General features: G+C 43.4%; 1 protein-coding gene across 3 annotated transcripts; it reads left to right on the top strand.

Moving 5' to 3' along the window:
- Window positions 1–924: 924 nt before the first annotated feature.
- LOC306932845 (urokinase plasminogen activator surface receptor-like) lies at window positions 925–26,493 on the top strand. Of its 3 annotated transcripts, none has more exons than XM_079514796.1 (5): window positions 970–1,039; window positions 21,574–21,693; window positions 22,076–22,222; window positions 24,817–24,930; window positions 26,122–26,493. In XM_079514796.1, the coding sequence occupies exons 1-5, from the start codon at window positions 994–996 to the stop codon at window positions 26,325–26,327; spliced, it is 633 nt and encodes a 210-aa protein (XP_079370922.1). In that variant the 5' UTR covers window positions 970–993; the 3' UTR covers window positions 26,328–26,493. The 3 variants fall into 3 exon arrangements, 2 of the variants coding, with proteins under 2 accessions (XP_079370922.1, XP_079370923.1); XM_079514797.1 differs by lacking the exon at window positions 970–1,039 and adding an exon at window positions 21,265–21,345; XR_013791169.1 differs by lacking the exons at window positions 21,574–21,693; window positions 22,076–22,222; window positions 24,817–24,930; window positions 26,122–26,493 and adding exons at window positions 2,628–2,753; window positions 2,862–3,001; window positions 4,397–4,423 and having other exon boundaries at window positions 925–1,039.
- Window positions 26,494–27,755: the final 1,262 nt, after the last annotated feature.

Raw genomic sequence — 27,755 nt, forward strand, 5'->3', positions numbered from 1 at the left:
GAGACATCCTAGAGACAGTCTTAGACCTTGCATAGTTGTGATGTCATGTGTAGCCCCCAGCCAAGACCCAGCCCGCATTACAGCCCTGCAAATCGAGCTCAGCCCTTTTGGCATGACAGGTTGTGCGTTGGTTTGGCGAGTGGGAAGCCGGGTTCAATCCCCGCTTTCCGCGAAATGCTACACATGCATGACAATGGAAACAGAAAGATAAGAGTCAAAACCATCATGTACATGAAACGTACTTGATGAGTGATTAGATAACGATAAAAATAGCATGCCAGCATTTAAAGGAATGCACTGTCACAACTAGTTCCATGCAAGGGCTACTAACTTTGATCAGAGGTGAACAAGCTTCTAAATGGAGATTGTGGACGCCCAGGCTGTGGATCAAGGGTCTCCACGGATTAGGATTGTGGATTTGTGGAGAGTTATTATAGTTTGCACTATATTGTTACACCACCAAGATCAAGCTCAGTGAGCAGATGTAGGTTCTGGGTCTTTGCTGTTTTTTTCAAAGCCTGTATCTGCCTAAGCTTAAGAAAAAAAAATAAACACTTTCTCTCAACGGTGAAATCGTTTTTCAGCCAGTTTATTAATTTGCTCTGTACTGCCCTCCTTTGCTTTTGTAGCAAATAGATCCTTCTGAACAGAACTGTTTTTGCTGCACCATTTTCCACTGTAAACAATACATATAATAGGCCACAGACACATAAGTCTTGCCACAGACACATGTGGCTGTGTACGGACTTGTTGATGACCCCTGGTCAGGAGACTGAGACACATGTGGCTGTGTACGGACATGTTGATGACCCCTGGTCAGGAGACGGATTATAATAATAATGTTGCGGCTGAGGTTGTGATTGGTGGAGCTAGAACGGCCGAAGCAGGTAGGCCTAATGAAGTTGTTGTTGTGATAGTTCCAGACGCCACACCCCATTTGTAGACAGATATTAGAAGCTGTACCGTTGCACAGTTCTTCAGTTGGACAGCAACATGCATCTAGTCACAGTGATCCTTGGGGTTCTGCTTTTCCCAAAAGGTAAGTAATTTGTTGATTGAATGATAATATGTGACTAAATTTGACTGAGGGACTGCCATTGGATTTTTTTGAATTTTCGTTTTTTCATGTCATATGAAAGCAGCAGGGAATCATAGCTTCAAATTGACATATTGGTTGTTCAGTTTGACCAACCAGTTTTGGAGATATGGCTTATAGAGTAATGTCTTGCAGAAAACAGTGAGTTGAGAAAACAGGCTTGAAAGGTTCACTTCTGTGGTCTCTAACATTACACATAGCTACATGTTTAAGCATTTATTTCAGCTCTGACACGTATTTCAGACATGCTCTAGTATGTGAAGAGTCTGCCTGTGCTATCAACTCAATTAAATTAAAAAAAAAAAAAAAGTCTCCTCTGGTGAAAAGCTGTAATTTGCGCGATGGCAGTCTCTCAGTCAAATCTGGTCACATATGTTGGGGTTTGATGCATATGTTAAATTATATTTCTCCATATAAATAATCAATAATTTCAGTGTTGTTAGTGTTGTGTGTGTGTGTTCTAAATCTAGTCAACAAGGCCTGCATGTACATAACATAATTTAGATAAACTAGAAATATGAGGAAATGTTATAGAGGGAGAAACGGTATCCAACTAGAAAAAGTGCCCCTCGGGGCACAGGTCTCCACCAGGACAGGTCAGGTTCAACCTATAAGCCAATGTGAAAAGGGTTCCATTTCTTCTTGCCTTGGATGGCAATTGGATGATTTGAGGCATTTTGTTCCAAAAATGTGTTTTGCAAAAATCCACCTCCTGGTGGCGCTATAATAAGCCAATGTGAAAAGGGTGCCATTTCTTCTTACGCCTTGGATGGCAATTGGATGATTTGAGGCATTTTGTTCCAAAAATGTGTTTTGCAAAAATCCACCTGTTGGTGGCGCTATAACAGGCCAATGTGAAAAGGGTGGGATATATTCCTCATAGTAGGAACGTCTGTGAAAGATTTCACGTAAATTGCACGCAAGAGTGTGTATATAGCGCCACCAGGAGGCCGACTTTTGTAAAACACATTTTTGGATATTACTCCTCCAGATTCTGTCCAAAAATCGTTACACAGTATCTCTATGGTCATGTGCTCAAGTCGGATCTGTCCGATATTTCATATTCCATCCTAATTGGCTATAATTGGCTTTCACAGTTTGCAAGATTGCCCCGTTTTGAACAAAAGCCTCAAATCATGAACGCAGCATGCAATTTACGTGAAATCTTTCACACATTTTCTTACTAGGCTGAGGAATATATCCCACCCTTTTCACATTGGCCTGTTATAGCACCACCAACAGGTTGATTTTTGCAAAACACATTTTTGGAACAAAATGCCTCAAATCATCCAATTGCCATCAAAGGCGTATGAAGAAATGGCACCCTTTTCACATTGGCCTATTATAGCGCCACCAGGAGGCCACAACCTGACCTGCCCTGGTGGAGACCTGTGCCCCGAGGGGCACTTTTTCTAGTTATAGTATGATATGATGATGATATGATATGATGATATGGTATGATATGATGATAGCGTTCAGTCGTAACCTGCTCTATCTAAATGTATGATATTGCCCACATGTTGTCTTATAGCTCTCTCTGCCTTGAAATGCTACGAGTGCATCCCGGAGGGAACCACAGGGAACTGCACTGACACCCAGCGAGACTGTCCTGCTTCCCAGCAATGTGGTGCAACAACAGCCAAGACTGTTACGTTAGGTACAATATAACCACTGAATTTCATTTTTGTGAGGCAAAAGCCACTTTCTAGGTTAAGATTAAGACATTAGGCTATTTGACAGTGGGTGCTATCTTGTCTGTGTTTAGGTGTGATTCACACGGGGCACGCAGCGAAGTCTTGCCATCTGATCAGTGTGGAAGTGGCTCAATGGACCTTGGATTCTCCACGACAGGTGCTATGAGCAAGTGCTGCTCCACTGCCCTCTGCAATGTCCAGTATCCCACACGTAAGTGCTTTCAATTAAATTAAATTTTATTTAAGTGTCAAATCACCTATCAACAAGTTGTCTCAAGTCACTTTACATAAAGCAGAAAACCAACAAAGATCCACCCAGAGCAAGCAATATTGCGACAGTGGTCATGAAAAACTTCATGAGTTGTTCCTGTGGGTTCCAGACCCACAGGAACGCACCCAGGGTGCCGGCCCGATTCTGGCGAGCCGCCCCGCGTCCGAAACGGTTGAGAAATGACAGAGTTACAACCATGCTGTTTTCGTGCTCAGCTGCAGCCACCCACACACCCACCCACACACACACCGTAGTCACTTAAGGAAGTGGTTGCACCACTTAAAAATCAGACCTGTGTGAAGTGAGGGGTGCTAATATATTAAAGTCTAACTCATGTTGATATGGTGATGTAATGGTGATGTAAAAAAACAGTGCAAACACAAACGCCATTAACAATAAAGAGACAATATGACGTAAATTACATATATATTTTTTTTCAAGGAGTCTAGGGATTCAAATTTCTTAATGGCTGTTGGTAGGTTCGTTCCACATTTTAGTGGCATATTGCCTGAAGGAGGTCAGTATAGACAGAAAGCTTGCAAATAAATATATTGATTGTGCACAGATTTGAGTGTGCAGAGCTTCCCTTTATTTTGTCTTAGTGGCATAGGAACAAAATGAACCCCTTGTTTGAGCCGAATCTGGGTTGAATGTGGTCTGTGGTACTCCCTCTGGTGTTGTGACCATGGACTTCGGTGACATTAAGGACGTTTTTAGACAGGTACATGGACATCTTAGAGGTGTAGCGAATCTTGTGGACCAGACCCATTGCATGTTGCTGCACTCTGTCGTCAACCCTAAAGCCATTCCAGCTGTCAATCCTACTATCAAACACTTTGACATGTTGCATTTGTGCCAGACTTTGTTGTACATGAGGTTCAGGGTTGAATACATTAGTGGTTCCCAAACTTTTTCAAGGACCCCCAAATTGACACTCATTAGCGCGGACCCCCATTTGAAGAGATAATGCCAGGGACCCCCATAAGAGAAGACTTTTACGGCTCTAGCAGTGATTTTCAACCATTTTCATTTCAAGCACCCCCAGTTTGATATGCAACAGGCTACGGACCCCCCCATATAATGGCATTTCTATCTCTGGGTCCCCAATGTATGTTGTGAAATCAATGTTAATTTAACTCTGAGAGTGTACAAATGGAACCAAATGGACCCATTACCCGAACATACATAAGGGTCCATTTGGTTCCAAACTATCATTTAGCTGGGGACCCCCTGGAACTCCCTCAAGGACCCCTGTAGGGGTCCCCGGACCCCACTTTGGGAACCACTGGAATAAATCATGCACCAATATATGACCATTTCATGTAAAACCTACAGTTCCTGACAGCTCTCCTTCTTCTCCCATGTTCTGGTGACGAGGATCGATGCATCAAAATGAGAGGTAACTAACAACACGTCTATGGCTTCAGATCCACACTTCACCCAAGATATTTCACATTCTGCAGCTCAGAAGAACGGTCCATTATGTGTCTCTAGACATGGAGCATTTCTTCGGTTAAAGGTATATTCAGTGATTACACTTAATTCCAAACATCACTCACAGCTCTTTTTTGTTTTGTTGTGATAATCCTCCTTACTATAGAGTGTGCTGACCATATAAGAAGTTCCTCCCTGTCCCCAGTTAACCTAACCTGACTCCGCCAGATTGCGGCAGTATTGAGTTCACAAGTTCCCTCCTCCTGCCTGGATCTGGGCTCTCTCAGGCAGAAACGATGAACCCGGAAGCAGCGGGACAAAACATCTGATATCTCCATAATAATTTCGAGTTGTAATCTTGTTAGGTTGAACTTAGATTTGCGCTGTGGCACAGCTTCAATATGTCATAAGTCTCGCGTTGATCCCGCCTCTAGCGGCCGCATACAGCCGCATATCGCTCCGGCCACAATTGGTCCGGAGTACATCGTCTCTGCCCGAGAGATACCAGACTCCCTTCTGGCAGAATGCAAATGTTGTCCAGCAGGGGGAGTGGTTCCACCAGGCTACAGTTAACCCCTGGGGTTAAAAAAAACCCTGTAGGTTTCGTTTTTTGGCTAGGTGGCCCAGCCGTCATCCAATCAGGATAGAGAGTGGCCTTCATGATCGAGCGGGGGCGGGCCTTGGTGTGCGTGCTGTTGGCCTGTTGCGTGCCCCTCCCCCCACTGTAGTGCGTGCATGTGCACATCTTGTTATCGGGGTGGACCAGGTTTTTTTTCCAAATCACCCAAATCACTGAATGCTCCTTTAAAATAACTGTTAAAACGCTCCATATTCAATTCTATTCAATTCAATTTTATTAAAGTGTCAAATCACAACAAGTTGTCTCAAGACACTTTACAACCAACAAAGATCCACCCAGAGCAAGCAATATTGCGACAATGGTAACGAAAAACTCCCCTTTAGGAAGAAACGTCAGGCAGAACCCGACTCTAGGGTGGGCGGCCATCTGCCTCGACCATGTCGGGGAGGGGGGGGGGGGGGGGGGGGTAGAGGGGGAATATGAAGAAAGAATAGAAGAGAGATAGACAGGGTGGGCTCCATGGAGGGGCCTGGTCCACATCTGGTCCAGGTCGTGCACTGTGAGGCCGGGTCCACGGTCACACTTCTGGTGGGCTCCATGAAGTGGCCTGGTCCACGGTCACACTCGGCAGTCAGTTGGGGGTTAATATTAGAGGTCCACGGAACTGCGAAGTGGAGGACGAAAAGAGACTCCGGGGAGGGATTCCCCGGATGTTGGGTTAGTGGCAGGCCTTACTGGAGCCTATACAGTGTATATTACAAGCACTGCTGGGAGACAAACCCACACAAACAATGTACAATTATGGTATTTAGCAGCATATTGTGATAGTACTTCAGTAACAGGAGTCTCCGTGTCTCTCCGGCTCTCCAATTTGATCTATTCAGGATAGAGAATGCAGTCAGGATACAGATTAATCGAGTGGAATTGTAAATGATGACACACAGAAATGAGCAGACAACATTGGAACTCGAACACTATAAAAACAAATGCTGATAAATGGCTACTCTCTCCGGATTGGCTGAGATTTTGTCATACCTGAAAATGTATTTTTTGTTTATTAAAGAGCTGGAGAGACAGGGAGACCTCTGTCACTGAACAAACACTCCATACAAACACAAGCTATAGAGTCTATAGCAATGAGTAGCCTTACTATCACAATATGATGTGATTCAACAGTTTAACTAAAAACGACGTTGTTATAACCAAACAATATCACTTACCCTACCTTATCTATACAGACAATAACATGTTTTATGTCCGTTCACAGTGAAATACCATGGCCTTGCGAAGACCATGAAAGGCTGCGCCTCAAAGAGCCTGTGCGTGTCGTCGGATGCTGCCACTCAGGTCATGCCACTGGCAACCGAAGCCAGCTGCTGTGAGGGTGACCTGTGCAACAGCGCTACCAGCACCGCTGTTAGCCTGTTGCTGCTGGCAGCAACGGTGCTCTCTGTTGCTCTGTTCAACTGAAGGTTTCACTGCTTCAGTTTGATCCTTATCTAAGTTATCTAGTCTGCATGATCTTATCGCTTATAGTGCTACTCGTACCGGGTGACAGCTGCTATAGGTTATTTGTCAGGCCCAAAGGCATCATTTGTGTCCTGGCTTAAACGCAAAATTAATATTCTGTTACACAAAATGTTGCCTTTTTTTATTTTTACAGCTGTTGTGTGTCATTGTGTTGTACTTACAATGGTACAGGTTACAATGAAGAGACAGTATTCATTGAAGTGGATTCACTTCAATGCATTCATTTAAAATCAGCTTTAAATTATCCTACTAAATTTATATCTTGCCGGTTGTTGCACCACTTTATAGGTCATTGAGAGAAAAATAAATCATTGCATTATTATTGTGAATTTAATGTAGATTGTTTACGGGCTGGTAACATGGTGGTTCTCAGGTGGTTTATTGACCTTGTGTGCATGGTCTAGATACCTCTGAATCTTCCTCAGTGTCGGAGGTTGTAGGGATGTCACCATTACAAAGTTTAAAGATGGACTGCCACAACTTTTGTATTTTTCCAGTTTTTCATGTGTCTATGAGGTGACAGTACTTCATTAGACACCCTGGAGTCGTTTTGATTGTATTCCCTTTGTATTTAGGGTTTCTTCCTGGAGGCTGAAACCTTGAGAGTCAAACGTGCCAATGAAAAAAACATTAATATAGTGACATCACATTATCAGCCCCTCCCCTGACCCCTCCCTCTTTAATCATACAACTACAGCTTAATGAACTGGTGAGGGTGCCCACATAAAAACGACATTTTAACAAATACTGTACACTTTAAAAAAAAAAAACGTATTCCTCCTTATATAACAATAAGACCTGATGATCATGTTTTAGGGTGGAACAAAATAATGGCACTCCATCTTTAAGTCAGACCTCACTCTGCTATTTAAAGGCTAATTAAAAGTTGACTACCAACTGAAAGCTAACTGCATCTAAAACATAACATCTGTATCTTTTGTACAACATTGTACATTTTCAGTGCCATTTGAGAAAAATAAATATTGACATGGTTTGGATAATCATTGTGGTGTTTTTTTTGTCTTACACAATTGCTAGTAACCGTTACAAAGTTTTGTCACTTTACTTAAAGGTCACAAAGTCATGCTATAGGGACTTATAGCATAACGACTTTCGCTCCCAATCTTCCGCCTCAGTCTGAAAACGCACCTCTTCAGACTCCATCTTAGCCCATAGCACTTGCCGTAGCACTTGACCTAGCCTCGACCTCCTACAGGCGTATGAAAAGGCTCAACTAGCATTTTTATGTATAGACTTAGAGAGCAGTTTATGTAGACTTAAAGCATTTTATGTAAACATAGCACTGTATAGTATATATATGCATAGCTTCATTATATCGATTTAGAGTTACGCTCTTACTGTAGCTTATGTATGATTCATGATAACTACTTTGTATGTATTTGATGAATTACCACGCGTTTCTACTCTTTGTTCTTGCTTAATGTAAGTCCCTCCGGATTAAGAGCGTCTGCTAAATGCCTAAATTGTAAATTGTATTATAAAATGATACAACTGCTAATAACCATTAAAGAATTTTGCACTTTACTTAAAGGTCTCAAAGTCCTGCTATAGCATATTATTGATGTTTATAAGACATTATTCCATTTAATTATGACACATTACAGCACTTCTCTATGTGCCTTTATAACCACCTAAGTTATGATAGTTATAATGTGCTGTTCCACTGAGCATAATAATGCATTATGACCAGCACTTATAATATGTTATAAACGTGGTTATAGGTTGTTATACATGATTATAAACATTTATAACGAGTGTTATAAATTATAATGCCTTATTAGCACATTACAATGCATTATACATGAGCTTATAATGCATTATAAAGGCGACCTTAATATAAAGTTTTACCAAAAGATCTTGTGCCACGGACAACCAGAAGATAATTACTTTTTATTTATTTCAAGATTGCATTAAAAAATAAAAAATAAATCACACCCGTGTGAAGTGAGGTGCCCTATCTTGTCATTATACATCATCTCATTCCGGCCAATCACATCCTATATGTCCAGCTTTTAATTTGACACTATGATGTAAAACTGGCCATTATCAATGGCCTTTAATGTTTGTGTTTTAGGACAAAGTTTGTGTTTACACGCACACTAGGAGCTGGACATAAATAAATCACACCCGTGTGAAGTGAGGTGCCCTATCTTGTCATTATACCTCATCTCATTCCGGCCAATCACATCCTATATGTCCAGCTTTTAATTTGACACTATGATGTAAAACTGGCCATTATCAATGGCCTTTAATGTTTGTGTTTTAGGACGAAGTTTGTGTTTACACGCACACTAGGAGCTGGAAATAAATAAATCACATCCCGTGTGAAGTGAGGGGCGCTCTTGTCAACATACATCCATCACATTCCGGCCAATCACAATTGTCGTCCTCACTTGGGGTGCTAAGCCAATCAAATCATCGCTATGGGGTGCTAAGCCAATCAAATCATCGCCATGGGGTGCTCAGCCAATCAAATCATCGCTATGGGGTGCTAAGCCAATCAAATCATCGCTATGGGGTGCTCAGCCTATATCAAATCATCGCTATGGGGTGCTCAGCCTATCAAATCATCGCTATGGGGTGCTCAGCCAATCAAATCATCGCTATGGGGTGCTCAGCCTATCAAATCATCGCTATGGGGTGCTCAGCCAATCAAATCATCGCTATGGGGTGCTCAGCCAATCAAATCATCGCTATGGGGTGCTCAGCCAATCAAATCATCGCTATGGGGTACACACAAACAGACAAAGCTCAAGCTGGGCTTTGTCTACCTTCTTTTCTCTCTTTTTGCAACTGAATGGCTGGAAAATGGAAATTAAGAGTTTACATACATAGCCCATACATACACTTTCCTTAATGATTATATCTGGTATCAGTATTTATTTATGATGTATGTTCTCTATTATTAAGGTTATTGTAGCGGTCAATTTGTATTGGGGGTGGGGGTGGGTGTCATTAATGACGGTAAAGCACAACCCTCGACTGTACTTCAACCAAACAGATTGCTTCCTCGAAACGACCTGTTGTATAATCACTCTGTTTCTCTAAGACATGATGGAGCGTAAGGTATACAGTTTTTATGTCTGTTCACAGTGGAATACGGAGGCGATGAGATGACCATAAACGGCTGCGTCTCAAAGAGCCTGTGTGTGTCGTCGTCGTCGTCGGCTGACACTCGCACCATTCCAAGCGTATCAGCTTACGTATACAGTTTGTTTTATAATAAAACGCTATACCAGCACCGCTGTTAGCCTTTTATCGGTCCTGGCAGCAACAGTGGTCTCTGTTGCTCTTCAACTGAAGGTTTCGCTAGAGGTGCTCCAATTAATATATGTCAAAACCATAGAGTATATAAAAGGATAGAGACTGAACTGGCGCGAAGCTCCGCCCCCCCAGCTATTCATGTCAGTGGAAGTTGCTCAGTGGCGTTTTGAAGCACCCGGAAGACTGCCGGAAGTACCGTCTCAGAACGTCTACTTCCGCATTTGACCACCAAATTTTGGTGGTCAAATGCGGAAGTGCAACCTAGGCCCCCCCCCCCCCACCATCTTTCTCCCCACTTCCTGTCAGTCTACTTTCATCTTATCAATAAAGGCAGAAAAAGCCAAAAAAAGATTTTAAAAAATATATATATCTGTCCCTGTGTGTGGGGGGAGGAAGGGGAGAACGTTTAGGCCTGTCACAAAGATACAAAACGAATCCGATATTATTCTATATATCTGATTGACGTTTATACCACTTAAATAGTATTGAAGATTGATTTATCCAGTTTGGGTAAATTGACGATCACTGATCTAGTCATTTGAAGTGGAAAAAACATTGTCCCATCGATGGCCGATCGATCGGTGCACCTCTAGGTTTCACGGCTTCAGTTTAATTACTGCTACTAGTATATATGGCTACAGGTGACAGAGTGCTTTGCAATAGGTTATTTGTCAGGCCCAAAGGCATGGGTCCTGGACAGGAAATCCTTTTTGTATACAGTATACCTTTCAAGACGGGAACCCCTTTTGGGGCAGTTGTTGCTATGTACAGAATATAGATCAGGCGTTTTTAGAACGGCCTCAGCCCTAAATGGGTTAAAAATCTAAAAATCACACCCGTGTGAAGTGAGGGGCGCTCTTATCATCTTACAACATCGAGGAGGGAATTCATTATAGCTATGATTAGGTGATGATGATGATGATGTAAAACAAAGGGTGTCAAAACAAACTTTAAATTCTCTATTTTATTGTTAATGGCATTTCATGTTTGTGTTAGGGAGAAGATGACATCAATTTTCCCATCATTGTCGTTTTTAAAACAAACATTGAACTAAAAACAAACATTAAACCTGTATATAGGATCACACCTGTGTGAAGTGAGGGTCGCTCTTATCATCATACATCACATTCCGTGCTCAGCCAATCAAATCGTCACAAAATGTAATTCCGGCCAATCACTTTTAGCATCTTCAATATGTACTTTGCTCAGCCAATCAAATCATCGCTATGGGGGTGATGATCAGCCAATCATCAGCCAATGTTTGTGTTCACACAAAGCTGGGCATGGGAGGGGCTAGACTGCCCCTCAAAATGATGATATCACTGGAGTCTCCACAGCTCTCCTATATGAGACACCGTAGTACCAAGTAGAAAACAATTTATACCAAGTAGAAAACAATGTATACCAAGTAGAAAACAATTTGTACAAAGTAGAAAACAATTTGTACAAAGTAGAAAACAATTTGTACCAAGTAGAAAACCATTATTAGGACCAAGTAGAAAACTATTTGTACCATTAGAAAACAATAGGCCTATCTCACAGCCCCCTTTCCACACCCCCTTCCGGTAGCTAGTGGTGTCATTTAACATTAGGCATTTACACTTTTTTTCTCTGGACATTTCCATTCCACATTTTAACATTTCCTAATGTTAAAATGTCAAAGACCGATAATAATATGAAGAAAACCCAATGGTATAATAACTCAAATAAGTAGAATAAACCTTACCTTTACAAAACGGTAGTTTGTGGCTTGTGAAAATACCTCTTTTAACATGGAAGTCTATGGACCGCAGAAAAAATAACACCATTAGCTCCAAAAGGGGGCGTGGAAAGGGGGCGGGGAAATGCTGTGAGATAGGCCTATTAGGACCAAGTAGAAAACAATTTGTACCACTTTATCATGAGCCTTAGTGAGGACCAATTGTACGAACACGAGTTGGAAAATGGGCCGAAGTCGTCCTTTAAAGTTTATAATATCATAATGTTACCTGCATTCCTCATCTCCAGCCTGCCAATCAGCTGAGTCCAGAGGTCAGCGATGGAGCTTTGGGCCGGTGCTGTGATGGGTGGTGCGCGCTCCCCCGGGCCTCTGGTGTGGGCCGTGGTATAGGATCCCACGCAAATTTGCCCTGGCCCTGAAGCGAGCCTGTCCCGCACAAACACAACAGCACCTCCAGGTGGAGCAGCAGAGTAACGGCAGCCTTCATCCTCATTAGTCTCACCTGGACGATGATAATGATAATGTGGCAGACAGAGACGTTCTCAGCCTTTATATAGCTCAGCTCCTGGTCATCGTGACTCATATCATGCATATTTAATTTTCCTGTATCCACGTTGGTGGGAAAGCCTGCTGCTCTGCTCTGCGACGCGTCCTCCAATAGGCGAAGAGCGATGGTTTTTCAAACCGGTGGTTCCGGGGACCACCAGTGGTCCTTGAGGGGGTTCCAGGTGGGGTCTAAAGAAAGAGAGTGAAACCCTACCCTCTTTCAAAAGTGCTCTAAAAGAAGCAGGTGGATGTGATTCGGAACTGCATGGCCCCAGTAAGAAGTCCCTATACTTGTTTATATGATGTTTTTGCATATCACTGTGTATATTTGTCTGTCATTAATGGTTTCGATGAATTGAGTATGCAAGGACACCAATGGAAACAAGCCGAAATGCTTTCTTGGTTTCATCCTTTTAGCAGACCGTGTATTGTACTGTACATCGATCCCTGTGCCTGTCCATGCAAACATGCATTCAATCAATCAAGTCCCCAGCTAAATATGATGGACGGTTGGTCACCAAATGGACCCTGAGGGCGTATAATGAAACCAAATGGACCCTTGCTAAATAATTGTTAAACGCCTGAATGCATTACTTAATTTGCAAGAAGTCTACACCATTTTTCGTTACCAGTGTCGCAAAGTTGCTTGCTCTGGGTGGGATCTCTGTCGGTCCTTTGCTCTACATGTAGTGTCTTGAGACAAGTTGTTGTGACACTCAGGGACGTGCACACATAGACATCAAAGGGGGCTTCAGCCCCTGCCCTTTTACCCGTCTGTAAAACAACTGCCCTCTCCAGACCACGAATGCAGCATTTACTACGGTGAAAGAAATGCAAATGCCCTCCTCTCCTTTCCATGCCATACCGGATGGCAGCATTCAGGAGAATAGTTTTTTTCCGAAGTCTCCTGAACTTGAACGCAGCATTTTGCGTTGAACTAATTTGTTTCGAAATCCATGTCGGACACTGCATCTCCAGTAGATAAAGAGTGCAGGGTTGCGCCCCGAAAATAGCTGATCTACAAGCTCTGAACGCGTCGCAGCGCGACGTGTTGTGAGCTTGTAGATCTGCTATTTTCGCTATTTTGGGCCAAAAGTGCCCTCTTATGGGATTTCAGCCCCTGCCTCTCTAACACTCTCTGCACGTGCCTGGTGACACTTGATTCTTATTATCTCTGCACAGGATCGCCGGCGAGCACACAGACATACACACACCCAGTTCACTGGCCAGAAGAAAGAGGTAGGATTTGGCAGGTCTGGTGCATCACAGGAGAAGGACAACGGCAACAAAAGGCAAGACGGAAGGCACTGGAGCAACTCAGATAAACTTACTGCCTGTTATATTATGGTGCCAAAAAAAAGTACAAAAGACAAGGGTCTGTCTGTCTCTTGTCTTTGTACTTTGCACTTTAACAGAGTGGCTTCGGTAGGCCTACCTTCCATCCATGTCTCTTTTCATTCACTTTCCCCGGGTTTTTCATAAATGTTGACTGCTGTGATCAGATTAAGAATCATCTGTGCTCAGAGCAGATAACACTCTCTGGGGTGACCCTTTGGTACAGTAATACAGTAAAGGGCGGCGGCCGTGGCTCAGGGGTAGAGTGCCTGGATGGCAACCGCAAGGTTGCCAGTTCGAACCCAGGCTCCCCCCAGAGTTACTGTCGAAGTGTCCTTGATGAGTAAGACACTGAACCCGTAAATGCTATGTAAATGCACCGTTTACCATTTAATAGTATAGCTAATGCATGAAAAGTTGAAATATTACCCTCATGCAGCCTTTTCTGTGACTGGGGAGTTAATAACCTAGAATACTTTGTTTATGGTGGTTTATCAGCGAACCGCTGTAGCCGGCAAGACAATTCCAAAACATTTTCTTTATCCTTTATTTACCCTGCACATAGAAACAGACAGACACGCGCACACACACACACACACACACACACACACACACACACACACACACACACACACACACACACATTAAAACCTGGAAGCTGACCAGTACAACCACAGTCTTACACTGCTGGCCACTAAGCAGCTCCAGGGGGAGCAGTTGGGGGTTCAGTGCCTTGCTCAAGGGCACTTCAGCGGTGTTGGGTGAGTGATGACAATCACTTCCCCGCCCAGATTTTTCCTGCCCGTCCAGGGGAATCGAACCGGCAACCTTCCGGCTACAAGGGCGCTCCTCTAACCCTTAGGCCACCGCTGCCCAAACATAGCCAAACATTATTCAGGATTGCAATATTAACAATAGCAGATCTTCACCATTTTGAGCTTGTAGATCTGCAATTTATTTTGCTACTGTAGGGCCGAAAAGATAAGTCTCTGAAATATATGAGCCTAATCGCCCCTACCTGACAACACTTAAAAGATCTGAACTATGTAGCTCATCTCTGAGGTACAGGCTGACAGCTGCAGAATAACTGAGGTTTACTGAAGGCCATGTTCACATGGGCCAATTACCTCACACAGCCAGCAGCATGAGCACGTACAAACGCACGCACGGCACGAACCACGAGCACGCCACGAGCAGGGAAGCAGACGACACACAGAAGGGAAGACACAGAAACATTGAGCCAGCTATAGACATCTGGAGAGCCATAAATCTCAGCAATACAGCTACTGTATGTCGGGGGTGCGTACTGGTGCGATCCAGTACAGCCAGGTCGAAGCGACCTGCTGCATAGCCACAGCAGAAGTTTCCTGCTGTAGAAAAACAACGGAAGAGCGGAGATGTACACGATAGGGAAAAGAGTAAATTGGCAGGGAATAGAACAAGAGTGGCAAAAACAAGGACATGCAGAATGGTATAAAAGGCCCTGGAGTTTGAGACTCGGCGTGTCTTTCTTCCATGCAGCCGAAGGCTCTGCTCCTATTTTACTCTGCACGATTATGAATAAACTCCCACTGTACTAATCTAACTTTCTAGGTTGATCTGAGTTTCTCTAAGCCTGTCCACGTGTTCTCCATCTATCTACTTGCAACCACACTACTTTTGTGTGATAGAGACATTAATTATGAAAAAAGCATTATGCACACTGAAGATTCTTGACGTTTCTTCACTTCTACAGTTGTGTTATATAGGATTTAAGGCGAGACATGCATGGCAGGTGAAATCATCATTTTACAAGTTTTGAGATGTCGTGCCATTTTGCTTCCTAAACATGTTTTCTTTCAAACTTTCCAGTTTTATTCATATCTATATCCTGCAGGAATTTACAGAAGGGTTTGTTGATATATCATTCATAGCTGGATTTACATTATATTCCTAAAAACATGGCAAAAATGTTTTTTTAAGCGGTGCCTCCGCTCCATTACGGATCTACTGTATGTCCATCCATCCGTATGTCCGTATGTATGTCTCTGTGTATGTCCGAGCACGGAAAGTAATGTCTGTGGCCAGTACAGTACAGTACAGTACAGTACAGTACAGTACAGTACAGTACAGTACAGTACAGAGTAAAGTGGCCAGTACAGTACAGCACAGCACAGAGTAAAGTGGCCAGTACAGTACAGTACAGTACAGTACAGTACAGTACAGTACAGTACAGTACAGTACAGTACAGTACAGTACAGTACAGAGTAAAGTGGCCAGTACATTACAGCACAGAGTAAAGTGGCCAGTACAGTATAGCACAGAGTAAAGTGGCCAGTACAGTACAGTACAGTACAGTACAGTACAGTACAGTACAGTACAGTACAGTACAGTACAGTACAGTACAGTACAGAGTAAAGTGGCCAGTACATTACAGCACAGAGTAAAGTGGCCAGTACAGTACAGTACAGAGTAAAGTGGCCAGTACAGCACAGCACAGCACAGAGTAAAGTGGCCAGTACAGCACAGCACAGCACAGAGTAAAGTGGCCAGTACAGTACAGTACAGCACAGAGTAAAGTGGCCAGTACAGTACAGCACAGCACAGCACAGAGTAAAGTGGCCAGTACAGTACAGTACAGTACAGCACAGCACAGCACAGAGTAAAGTGGCCAGTACAGTACAGTACAGTACAGTACAGTACAGTACAGTACAGTACAGTACAGTACAGTACAGTACAGTACAGTACAGTACAGTGTAAAGTGGCCAGTACAGTACAGTACAGCACAGCACAGAGTAAAGTGGCCAGTACAGTACAGTACAGTACACCACAGCACAGCACAGAGTAAAGTGGCCAGTACAGTACAGTACAGAGTAAAGTGGCCAGTACAGTACAGTACAGTACAGTACAGTACAGTACAGTACAGTACAGTACAGTACAGTACAGTACAGTACAGTACAGAGTAAAGTGGCCAGTACATTACAGCACAGAGTAAAGTGGCCAGTACAGTACAGTACAGTACAGTACAGTACAGTACAGTACAGTACAGTACAGTACAGTACAGTACAGTACAGAGTAAAGTGGCCAGTACATTACAGCACAGAGTAAAGTGGCCAGTACAGTACAGTACAGTACAGCACAGCACAGCACAGAGTAAAGTGGCCAGTACAGTACAGCACAGCACAGAGTAAAGTGGCCAGTACAGTACAGTACAGCACAGAGTAAAGTGGCCAGTAACAGTACAGTACAGTACAGTACAGTACAGTACAGTACAGTACAGTACAGTACAGTACAGTACAGTACAGTACAGTACAGTACAGAGTAAAGTGGCCAGTACAGTACAGTACAGTACAGTACAGTACAGTACAGTACAGTACAGTACTGTACAGTACAGTACAGTACAGTACAGTACAGTGTAAAGTGGCCAGTACAGTACAGTACAGCACAGCACAGAGTAAAGTGGCCAGTACAGTACAGTACAGCACAGCACATAGTAAAGTGGCCAGTACAGTACAGAGTAAAGTGGCCAGTACAGTACAGTACAGAGTAAAGTGGCCAGTACAGTACAGTACAGTACAGTACAGTACAGTACAGTACAGTACAGTACAGTACAGTACAGTACAGTACAGTACAGTACAGCACAGAGTAAAGTGGCCAGTACAGTACAGTACAGTACAGTACAGTACAGTACAGTACAGTACAGTACAGTACAGTACAGTACAGTACAGTACAGTACAGTGTAAAGTGGCCAGTACAGTACAGTACAGCACAGCACAGAGTAAAGTGGCCAGTACAGTACAGCACAGAGTAAAGTGGCCAGTACAGTACAATACAGTACAGAGTAAAGTGGCCAGTACAGTACAGTACAGTACAGAGTAAAGTGGCCAGTACAGTACAGTACAGCACAGAGTAAAGTGGCCAGTACAGTACAATACAGTACAGAGTAAAGTGGCCAGTACAGTACAGTACAGTACAGAGTAAAGTGGCCAGTACAGTACAGTACAGTACAGTACAGTGTAAAGTGGCCAGTACAGTACAGTACAGCACAGCACAGAGTAAAGTGGCCAGTACAGTACAGTACAGTACAGCACAGAGTAAAGTGGCCAGTACAGTACAGTACAGAGTAAAGTGGCCAGTACAGTACAGTACAGCACAGCACAGAGTAAAGTGGCCAGTACAGTACAGTACAGAGTAAAGTGGCCAGTACAGTACAATACAGTACAGAGTAAAGTGGCCAGTACAGTACAGTACAGTACAGAGTAAAGTGGCCAGTACAGTACAGTACAGCACAGAGTAAAGTGGCCAGTACAGTACAATACAGTACAGAGTAAAGTGGCCAGTACAGTACAGAGTAAAGTGGCCAGTACAGTACAGCACAGAGTAAAGTGGCCAGTACAGTACAGCACAGAGTAAAGTGGCCAGTACAGTACAGCACAGAGTAAAGTGGCCAGTACAGTACAGTACAGTACAGAGTAAAGTGGCCAGTACAGTACAGTACAGTACAGTACAGTGTAAAGTGGCCAGTACAGTACAGTACAGCACAGCACAGAGTAAAGTGGCCAGTACAGTACAGTACAGAGTAAAGTGGCCAGTACAGTACAGTACAGAGTAAAGTGGCCAGTACAGTACAGTACAGCACAGCACAGAGTAAAGTGGCCAGTACAGTACAGTACAGAGTAAAGTGGCCAGTACAGTACAATACAGTACAGAGTAAAGTGGCCAGTACAGTACAGTACAGTACAGAGTAAAGTGGCCAGTACAGTACAGTACAGCACAGAGTAAAGTGGCCAGTACAGTACAATACAGTACAGAGTAAAGTGGCCAGTACAGTACAGAGTAAAGTGGCCAGTACAGTACAGCACAGAGTAAAGTGGCCAGTACAGTACAGCACAGAGTAAAGTGGCCAGTACAGTACAGCACAGAGTAAAGTGGCCAGTACAGTACAGAGTAAAGTGGCCAGTACAGTACAGTACAGAGTAAAGTGGCCAGTACAGTACAGAGTAAAGTGGCCAGTACAGTACAGTACAGAGTAAAGTGGCCAGTACAGTACAGTACAGAGTAAATTTGCCAGTACAGTACAGCACAGAGTAAAGTGGCCAGTACAGTACAGAGTAAAGTGGCCAGTACAGTACAGAGTAAAGTGGCCAGTACAGTACAGTACAGAGTAAAGTGGCCAGTACAGTACAGAGTAAAGTGGCCAGTACAGTACAGTACAGAGTAAAGTGGCCAGTACAGTACAGAGTAAAGTGGCCAGTACAGTACAGAGTAAAGTGGCCAGTACAGTACAGTACAGAGTAAAGTGGCCAGTACAGTACAGAGTAAAGTGGCCAGTACAGTACAGTACAGAGTAAAGTGGCCAGTACAGTACAGAGTAAAGTGGCCAGTACAGTACAGTACAGAGTAAAGTGGCCAGTACAGTACAGTACAGAGTAAAGTGGCCAGTACAGTACAGTACAGTACAGTACAGTACAGTACAGTACAGTACAGTACAGTACAGTACAGTACAGCACAGAGTAAAGTGGCCAGTACAGTACAGTACAGTACAGTACAGTACAGTACAGTACAGTACAGTACAGTACAGTACAGAGTAAAGTGGCCAGTACAGTACAGCACAGAGTAAAGTGGCCAGTACAGTACAGTACAGAGTAAAGTGGCCAGTACAGTACAGTACAGAGTAAAGTGGCCAGTACAGTACAGCACAGCACAGAGTAAAGTGGCCAGTACAGTACAGTACAGTACAGTACAGTACAGTACAGCACAGAGTAAAGTGGCCAGTACAGTACAATACAGTACAGAGTAAAGTGGCCAGTACAGTACAGAGTAAAGTGGCCAGTACAATACAGTACAGAGTAAAGTGGCCAGTACAGTACAGAGTAAAGTGGCCAGTACAGTACAGTACAGAGTAAAGTGGCCAGTACAGTACAGAGTAAAGTGGCCAGTACAGTACAGTACAGAGTAAAGTGGCCAGTACAGTACAGAGTAAATTTGCCAGTACAGTACAGCACAGAGTAAAGTGGCCAGTACAGTACAGAGTAAAGTGGCCAGTACAGTACAGTACAGAGTAAAGTGGCCAGTACAGTACAGAGTAAAGTGGCCAGTACAGTACAGTACAGAGTAAAGTGGCCAGTACAGTACAGAGTAAAGTGGCCAGTACAGTACAGAGTAAAGTGGCCAGTACAGTACAGTACAGAGTAAAGTGGCCAGTACAGTACAGAGTAAAGTGGCCAGTACAGTACAGTACAGAGTAAAGTGGCCAGTACAGTACAGAGTAAAGTGGCCAGTACAGTACAGTACAGAGTAAAGTGGCCAGAGTAAAGTGGCCAGTACAGTACAGTACAGAGTAAAGTGGCCAGTACAGTACAGTACAGTACAGTACAGTACAGTACAGTACAGCACAGAGTAAAGTGGCCAGTACAGTACAGTACAGTACAGTACAGTACAGTACAGTACAGTACAGTACAGTACAGTACAGTACAGTACAGTACAGTACAGTACAGAGTAAAGTGGCCAGTACAGTACAGCACAGAGTAAAGTGGCCAGTACAGTACAGTACAGAGTAAAGTGGCCAGTACAGTACAGTACAGAGTAAAGTGGCCAGTACAGTACAGCACAGCACAGAGTAAAGTGGCCAGTACAGTACAGTACAGTACAGTACAGTACAGCACAGAGTAAAGTGGCCAGTACAGTACAATACAGAGTAAAGTGGCCAGTACAGTACAGTACAGCACAGAGTAAAGTGGCCAGTACAGTACAATACAGTACAGAGTAAAGTGGCCAGTACAGTACAGTACAGAGTAAAGTGGCCAGTACAGTACAGCACAGAGTAAAGTGGCCAGTACAGTACAGTACAGCACAGAGTAAAGTGGCCAGTACAGTACAGTACAGCACAGAGTAAAGTGGCCAGTACAGTACAGTACAGCACAGAGTAAAGTGGCCAGTACAGTACAATACAGCACAGAGTAAAGTGGCCAGTACAGTACAGTACAGCACAGAGTAAAGTGGCCAGTACAGCACAGCACAGCACAGTACAGTACAGTACAGTACAGTACAGTACAGTACAGTACAGTACAGTACAGTACAGTACAGTACAGTACAGTACAGAGTAAAGTGGCACAGAGTACAATACAGTACGAGCCCCGCTCCATTACGGAGATATGTTTCTGTCTGTCTCTGTGTCTGTATGTCTGAGCACAGAAAGCTGCAACACCTAAAGTGGCCAGTAGAGTACAGCACTCTCTAGATGGTGTTGGTGAGTTTGACGTCGTTTACCCCCTTGCTGGCCAGATGTCAGTGGTGTGCATAAGGTCAATAGGTATGTTTACAAACCAGAATATTGTTTATACGAGCACACAAGATACACAACGCAGCACATTAGGCACATTTAGGTTCTGCCACTCGAACCACCATAACGGGTATTTCTTCTAGTGACCTACAGGCTGGAATAGAGGACGTATATGCAGGTAACTATGTTGATGAAACAGTTATCTCAGCGACTATGTAAATATTGTGGGTTTCTGTTTATGCATGGTCCATAGCTCTAATGCTGCTCCGTTGTGGGTGGCATGATTTAAACTTCAGTGAAATGAAACTGAAGAAGTTGAAAGAGAAAGTTATGCACCTCGCGCTGTCATCCCCCCCCCCCCCCCCCCCTCACACACACACACACACACACACACACACACACACACACACACACACACACACACACACACACACACACACACACACACACACACACACACACACACACCCCATCTAGACGCCACACCCCATGTGTAGACAGGTATTAAAAGCTGTACAGTTGCCCAGTTCTTCAGTTGGACAGCAACATGCATCTCGTCACAGTGATCCTTGGGGCTCTGCTGTTCCCAAAAGGTACGTGTTTTTTTGGATGATATGTTGGGGTTTAACTTTTTTCTTTTTTCATTCATTCATTCATTCATTCCACCCACATTCTGTTCGATGTCTCCTCAAACAGCTTTCACAACACATTTGTATCTTTTGAGAAGTGTGTTCATAATTGTTTGAAATTGTGAAAAAGTTTACATTAGCGTTCAGTCGTATAACCTCTATCCATGACGTCGCCCACATGTTGTCTTATAGCGCTCTCTGCCTTGAAATGCTACGAGTGCATCGAGGCGGGCACAGCAGCCTGCACTGAAACCCAGCGGGACTGTCCTGCTTCCCAGCAATGTGGTGCAACAACAGCCAGGACATCTGCGGGTATGTGATTATAAGAAGAAGAGCTACAATGAATAGAACCTCTGTATTTCATTTAAAAGCCACTTTCTAGTACTATTAAGACATTATTTGGCAGTGGGTTTGATCGATTGATTGATTGATTGATTGATTGAATTGATCACCTGTTTAAGGGAGTAGTGAGCAATGATCATTTCTTCTCCCTTCAAAGGCCTGCTGAAAAATGGATTTTCAGGCCTGTTTTAAAATGTGCCGTAATCTGCATTTATTTGAGGGAAGGGAAGGGGTCAGGGCATTCGACGCTTGGGTGCGGCAGCACTGTAGAAGGAGAATTTAACCACCGGTTGTGTGTTTTATAGCCTAACTAAGTGGTAATATGTAGGGCTAAATTGTTGTTTGTTTGTAGGTGGGATGAACGTGGATGTCAAAGTGAAGTCTTGCATGCCGTCTGCCGGCTGTGGTCTCAGTGGCTCTATGAACCTTGGACTCAGCAGGACAAGTGCTGTCATCACATGCTGCTCCACTGCCCTCTGCAATGTCCAGTATCCCACACGTAAGTTAATAATTACTTTGAATTTATTTCAAGATTGTATTTAAAAAATAAAAAAATCACACCCGTGTGAAGGATGATCCATGACGATGTACGATGATAATTAAGAGCTATATATCATCGTACATCATCAATCATGCATCATCTCATACTGGCCAATCAGAATGCCTGTTGTGTCATATATGTTAGTTTGAATCCAGGTACAGACAAGGAGACAGACAGAGTGCAGTTTTAGAATATAGATTTAATGATATACTTCAGGTAAAGTTCAGGAGCAGAGCAGAGTGTACAGATGGCAGACAGAGGCAGGTTAGGCAAGCTTCCAATTTCCAGGTCCAGGGTGGTAGGAGGTACTGCAAACACAGGAGAGAGATGTAAGTATTCAGGATAACACACAGAGTGATAAGTTACTGCTAGCCCGAGTGGCACATGACTGACTACTGACTAGGTCCAGGTAGACTGAAGATCTGGCAGGGGTGTGAAGGGTAGGACCAGGCTTTATAGCAGAGATGATTGGTTGCCTCCGCCTCCTCTCCTGCACCTCTGTCTCACTCCTATAGAATTAGATAGGTTAGAAAGAAGGGGAGGAAGACCGGGTAGGTGTGGCAGGCGTGACATGTTGCCTGTGATTGGTTAGCTGATTTGCTCGTTTACATATGACGTACATTTTCATTTCAATGTCAATGGCGTTTAATGTTTTGATGTTTAATTGACGTCATATTTGGCGGATCTCTCCGTTCATTGTCAATGGTAAATCAAAAAAAATCACACCCGTGTGAAGTGAGGGGCCCTATCTTGTCATTATACATCATCTCATTCCGGCCAATCACATCCTATATGTCCAGCTTTTAATTTTACACTATGATGTAAAACTGTCCATTCATTATCAGGCTTTTAATGTTTGTGTTTATGACAAAGTTTGTCATAAAACACAAACATTGTTTGTGCTAGCGCCCCTCAAAAATCACACCCCGTGTGAAGTGAGGGACGCTCTTGTCATCATACATCGTCATACATCCATCACATTTCGGCCAATCATAATTGGCGTCCTCACTCGTCTGTCCTCACTTTTTGAGGGGTGCTAGCCCCTCCTATATACAGGTTTAATGTTTGTCTTTAGTTCAATGTTTGTTTTGTAAATTCCATTGACAATGAAGGGAAAATGTGTCATAATGTGCCTCATTATGTCATATTGTCTTTTTTATTGTTAATGGCGTTTAATGTTTGTGTTGGCACCGTTTGTTTTACATCACCATTACATCACCTAAATTTAATCAACATGAGTTAGACTTTAATATATTAGCACCCCTCACTTCACACAGGTGTGATTTTTATCCTCAATACGTACTTTGCTCAGCCAATCAAATCATCCCTATGGGGTGCCCAGCCTATCAAATCATCGCTATGGGGTGCTCAGCCTATCAAATCGTCAGCTATGGGGTGCTCAGCCTATCAAATCGTCAGCTATGGGGTGCTCCTATCAAATCATCGCTATGGGGTACACACAAACAGACAAAGCTGGGCATAGGAGGGGCTAGCACCCCTCAAAAAAAGGAAAATATATACAACTGCATGTCAATCCTATACAGCATCAAACGCTTATAAGGAGAGTTGAGAGTTGGATTTGGGCCAGAGGCCGACTGTAATCTTCGTGTGGTTTAACTTGTTTATGCAAATATTGTGAATGTAACAAAAGCAAGGGCTCGCAACTCACTTTGTAATGCTCCAGCCTAGGTAAATGTATTCACAATCACAGCAGGCAGGACATAATTTGAATTTGAATTTGAATAAAACTGTCACAGTCTGTCTCTCCCTCAGTCTGTGACTCCACACTGGCCACTCCCATATCCCATTCCAGCACACTCTGTTCCATTTACACACCTGTCTTCAACTACCCCATCAGCCCAGCAGTGAACTCACTCTGTCTGCATCCGTGACAGTATCCATGGGGCATTACAAATTATACCACAGGTCGTTTCGAGGAAGCAATCTGATTGGTTGAAACAGCCTTCTAGCCGTGGGTTAAACCAGCACCATTCACCACCTAATCAAAACAAAGAATTCAGCTGCTCTGTTCTCCCAGAGCGCTAGCAAACTCGGTGGCTAGGCTAGCTAGTTTCTTGGGACATTTGTGGTCGTAGTGACTACATCTGTCATTAAAAAAAAAAAATCTTTCAGCGATTTTCTTAGTTTTAAGGGTAACACGAGGTTCAGGTTCAAGGAATCAGTGGTTCTCAAACTATATTTCTTGTCAAGGAATTGACACTTATTAGCCCACGGACCCTCATTTGAAAATAATATGCCAGGGACCCCCACAAGAGAATATTGTCATGGACCCCCAGTTTGACATGCATTAGGCTATACGGACCCCATTTAATGGCATTTTTATCTCTGGGACCCCAATTTAACTCTGAGAGTGTACAAATGGAACCATTTGTAGACTCTCTGAGTTACAGACCTGTAGGGTCCATTTGGTTACTAACTATCATTTAGCTGGGGACTCCCTGGAACTCCCTCGAGGACCCCTAGGGGTCCCCGGACCACACTTTGAGAACCACTGGTGTATATGTGACCATTTTAAAATGTAAAACCTACAGCTCCTGCCAGCTCTTCTTCTCCCAACGGTAAGAAGTGCTACACCTGCAACGGCAAAGACTGCTCCTCCATCCTGTCATGTTCTGGTGACGAGGATCGATGCATCTCCACAAGAGGTATTGATTGATTGATTGAAGTATTTATTAACAGTTTGCAGAATGGGTACAGTTCACATGAAAGCACAACACAATACAAAGACTGTTACTGTGGAGTGTGGACGACACACTGATAAAGCATTACACTTGTTTACAACAGGGTCCATCTTTTTCAATTCATTAGAGACGTACAAATATACACTTTTATATAAAAAAACAGGAACTCATGTAAGGAGGTAAAAAGGGAAAGGAAACATACACAATGAGAAGGAAAGGGGTGGGTGGGGGATTCAGATTTTACGGGGGCCAGCTTCGAATTGCAGCCGTCCGTAGGTGCCCTTTGAGGGCGGTTTTGAAGGAGTCAAGGGATTCGCATGTCTTAATGGCTGTTGGTAGGGCGTTCCACATTTTTGGTGGCATAGGAGCGAAAACAATTTAGTCCCTTGTTTGTGCCGAATCTGGGTTGAACAACAACAACGCTATGGCTTCAGAGTTCCACAGCCTCTCCCGTCTAGCCGAATATTTCACATTCTTCTTCAGCTGAGAAGTCGAAGAACGGCCGGTCAGTTAAGCAATATTACACGAGAGGGTGTGCTTTATTTACCGCCGTTAATGACACGCCGGCGTTGCTGCAGGAACGTTAGGCGAGCCGATGGGCGCCTTCCGTAAGCAGCGCAGAAGAAGTGCCATTAATGACGGTAAAGCACAACCCTCGACTGTAACGGTTGCCCTTAAAAGGTTTCATGACATTAATTTAAATACATTTTTCGTCTTTCTTTTAGGTTTTGTGACCTGCAATGAAAACGGGCAAAACAGTGAAAACAGTGACATCTGCTGTCAAATCCCATTGTCATATATGGGATTTGCAGGCTGTGTCATCACACTTGTTTGAGCCAGAAAACCACAGAAAATCTACTGAATGTTAAAAGTTCAGGTTTTTTTGGGTGCAATTGAGCTCAGAAAACCTAAAAAAATAAGATAAATTACAAAAACTTTTTTGTATGTCATAATCCCTTCCTGAAAAACAACACGTCAACTCAATTTCATAACTATAGATATTCGCTCATAAAAGATGGAGCCACTATGACCAAAAATGCCCCTAGAAAATAGATAGAAAACCAATCAGATTGCTTCCTCGAAACGACCTGTATAATTACTCTGTTTCTTTAAGACATGGAGCGTTAATACAGTTTGTTTTATGTCTGTTCACAGTGGAATACGGAGGCAATGAGTTGACCATGAAGGGCTGTGTCTCAAAGAGCCTGTGCTCGTCGTCGGATGCCGACTCTCACACACTTCCAGGCGTGTCAGCTGCAGTGAGCTGCTGTGAGGGTGACCTGTGCAACAGCGCTACCAGCACCGCCGTTAGCTTGTTGCTGCTGGCAGCACCACTGGTCTCGGTTGCTCTGTTCAACTGAAGGTTTCGCTAGACGCGCTCCGTTTGTTTTTTTTTCAAGGGCCGAGCCCGATCGGGCCGAGTCCGATCTTGTGCATATAAGGGGAAAATTTGAATATTTCCAAAATTATTATAATTCCAAACCCACGTCAAAACTGTCCCTGTGTGTGTGGGGAGGAAGAGGAGAATGTTTAGGCCTGTCACAAAGATACACGACTATGTCTATATTATACTATACATCTGATTGACTTTTATACCACTAAAAAAGTATTAAAGATCGGTTTCCCCAGTTCGGGTAAATTGACGATTACCGATCACCGAAGTGAAAATCGTCTGATCGATGGCCGATCGATCGGTGCACCTCTAGCCGTTTCACGGCTTCAGTTTGATCCTAATCTCTGTAATATCTCTACTGGTAGCCATGGCTACAGGTGACAGAGTGCTTTGCAGTAGGCTATTTGTCAGGCCCAAAGGCATGGGTCCTGGCTTCGCAACAGAATGTTATGTTACACAAAATGTTGCCTTTTTTACAGCTGTACTTCTGTATGTGTCATTGTGGTTACAATCAGTGTTGATTTCGTCGACAAACTATGACGAAAAATGTTCGTCGACTACCTTTTTTCACTGACAAACTACATAAAAACTAAGCCATGATGACTAAATATACTGTCAATTTCGTCAACAAATAAAAACTAGACAAATGTTAGGAAGGGACTAGTGGAGAGAGATCCATCCCGTAAAGTAATTTTACACTTGGTTGCATGCTGAAAATCGGTCATTTCGACGACAACAAGGCCCGCCAAAATACATTTTAGTCGACAAAATCAACTGTAGATTTAGTCGACTAAAATCTTATATTTAGTCGACTAAAACTAGACTAACACTAAAACATTCCTGGTGACTAAAATGTGACTAAAACTATTCAACAGACTGACTATTGACTAAACTAAAATCAAAATGTGCTGCCAAAAACAACACTGTTTACAATGAAGTTATGAAGAGACCGTTTTCATTGAAGTGGATTCACTTCAATGCATTTAAATCAGCTTCAAACAAGCCTACTAATGTATCGTGGCTGTCGGGAATAAACCACCCAACTCCATTTTTTAGGTTTTTGATCCCCCTCCCGCATAAATCAGTGCTATTGTACACCCTTTACTCTGTGTGTTGTTGTTGAAAATATTGAACCAATGAAAAGTAGTAAAGAGTGATTGGGACAAAAACCTCTTAACTCCATTGGACCCTCAAACTGTCTGCTAAAGCAAATAACTCCACCACCTCTCCCCCTCTCATGCAAGTAATTGACAGTATATAAAGACACACCACCAACTTTGATAAGGCAGTTGTTGGATCCTTTCTGACATTCCGTTTCATTGTATGGCCCTTAACCTCATATTCTCTCACTCTCTCCCGTAAGGACGGCCGTCTGGAAGGTCAACACCACACCATG

Source organism: Electrona antarctica, assembly GCF_951216825.1.
Source record: "Electrona antarctica genome assembly, chromosome: 11".
In the NCBI taxonomy this organism is placed as follows: domain Eukaryota; kingdom Metazoa; phylum Chordata; class Actinopteri; order Myctophiformes; family Myctophidae; genus Electrona; species Electrona antarctica.

Coding starts and splice junctions, on each gene's coding strand:
- LOC306932845 (XM_079514796.1), top strand. CDS start 994: ATGCATCTAGTCACAGTGATCCTTGGGGTTCTGCTTTTCCCAAAAG. Junction 1,040..21,573: donor GGTTCTGCTTTTCCCAAAAG/GTAAGTAATTTG, acceptor GTTGTCTTATAG/CGCTCTCTGCCTTGAAATGC. Junction 22,223..24,816: donor CAATGTCCAGTATCCCACAC/GTAAGTTAATAA, acceptor TAAAACCTACAG/CTCCTGCCAGCTCTTCTTCT.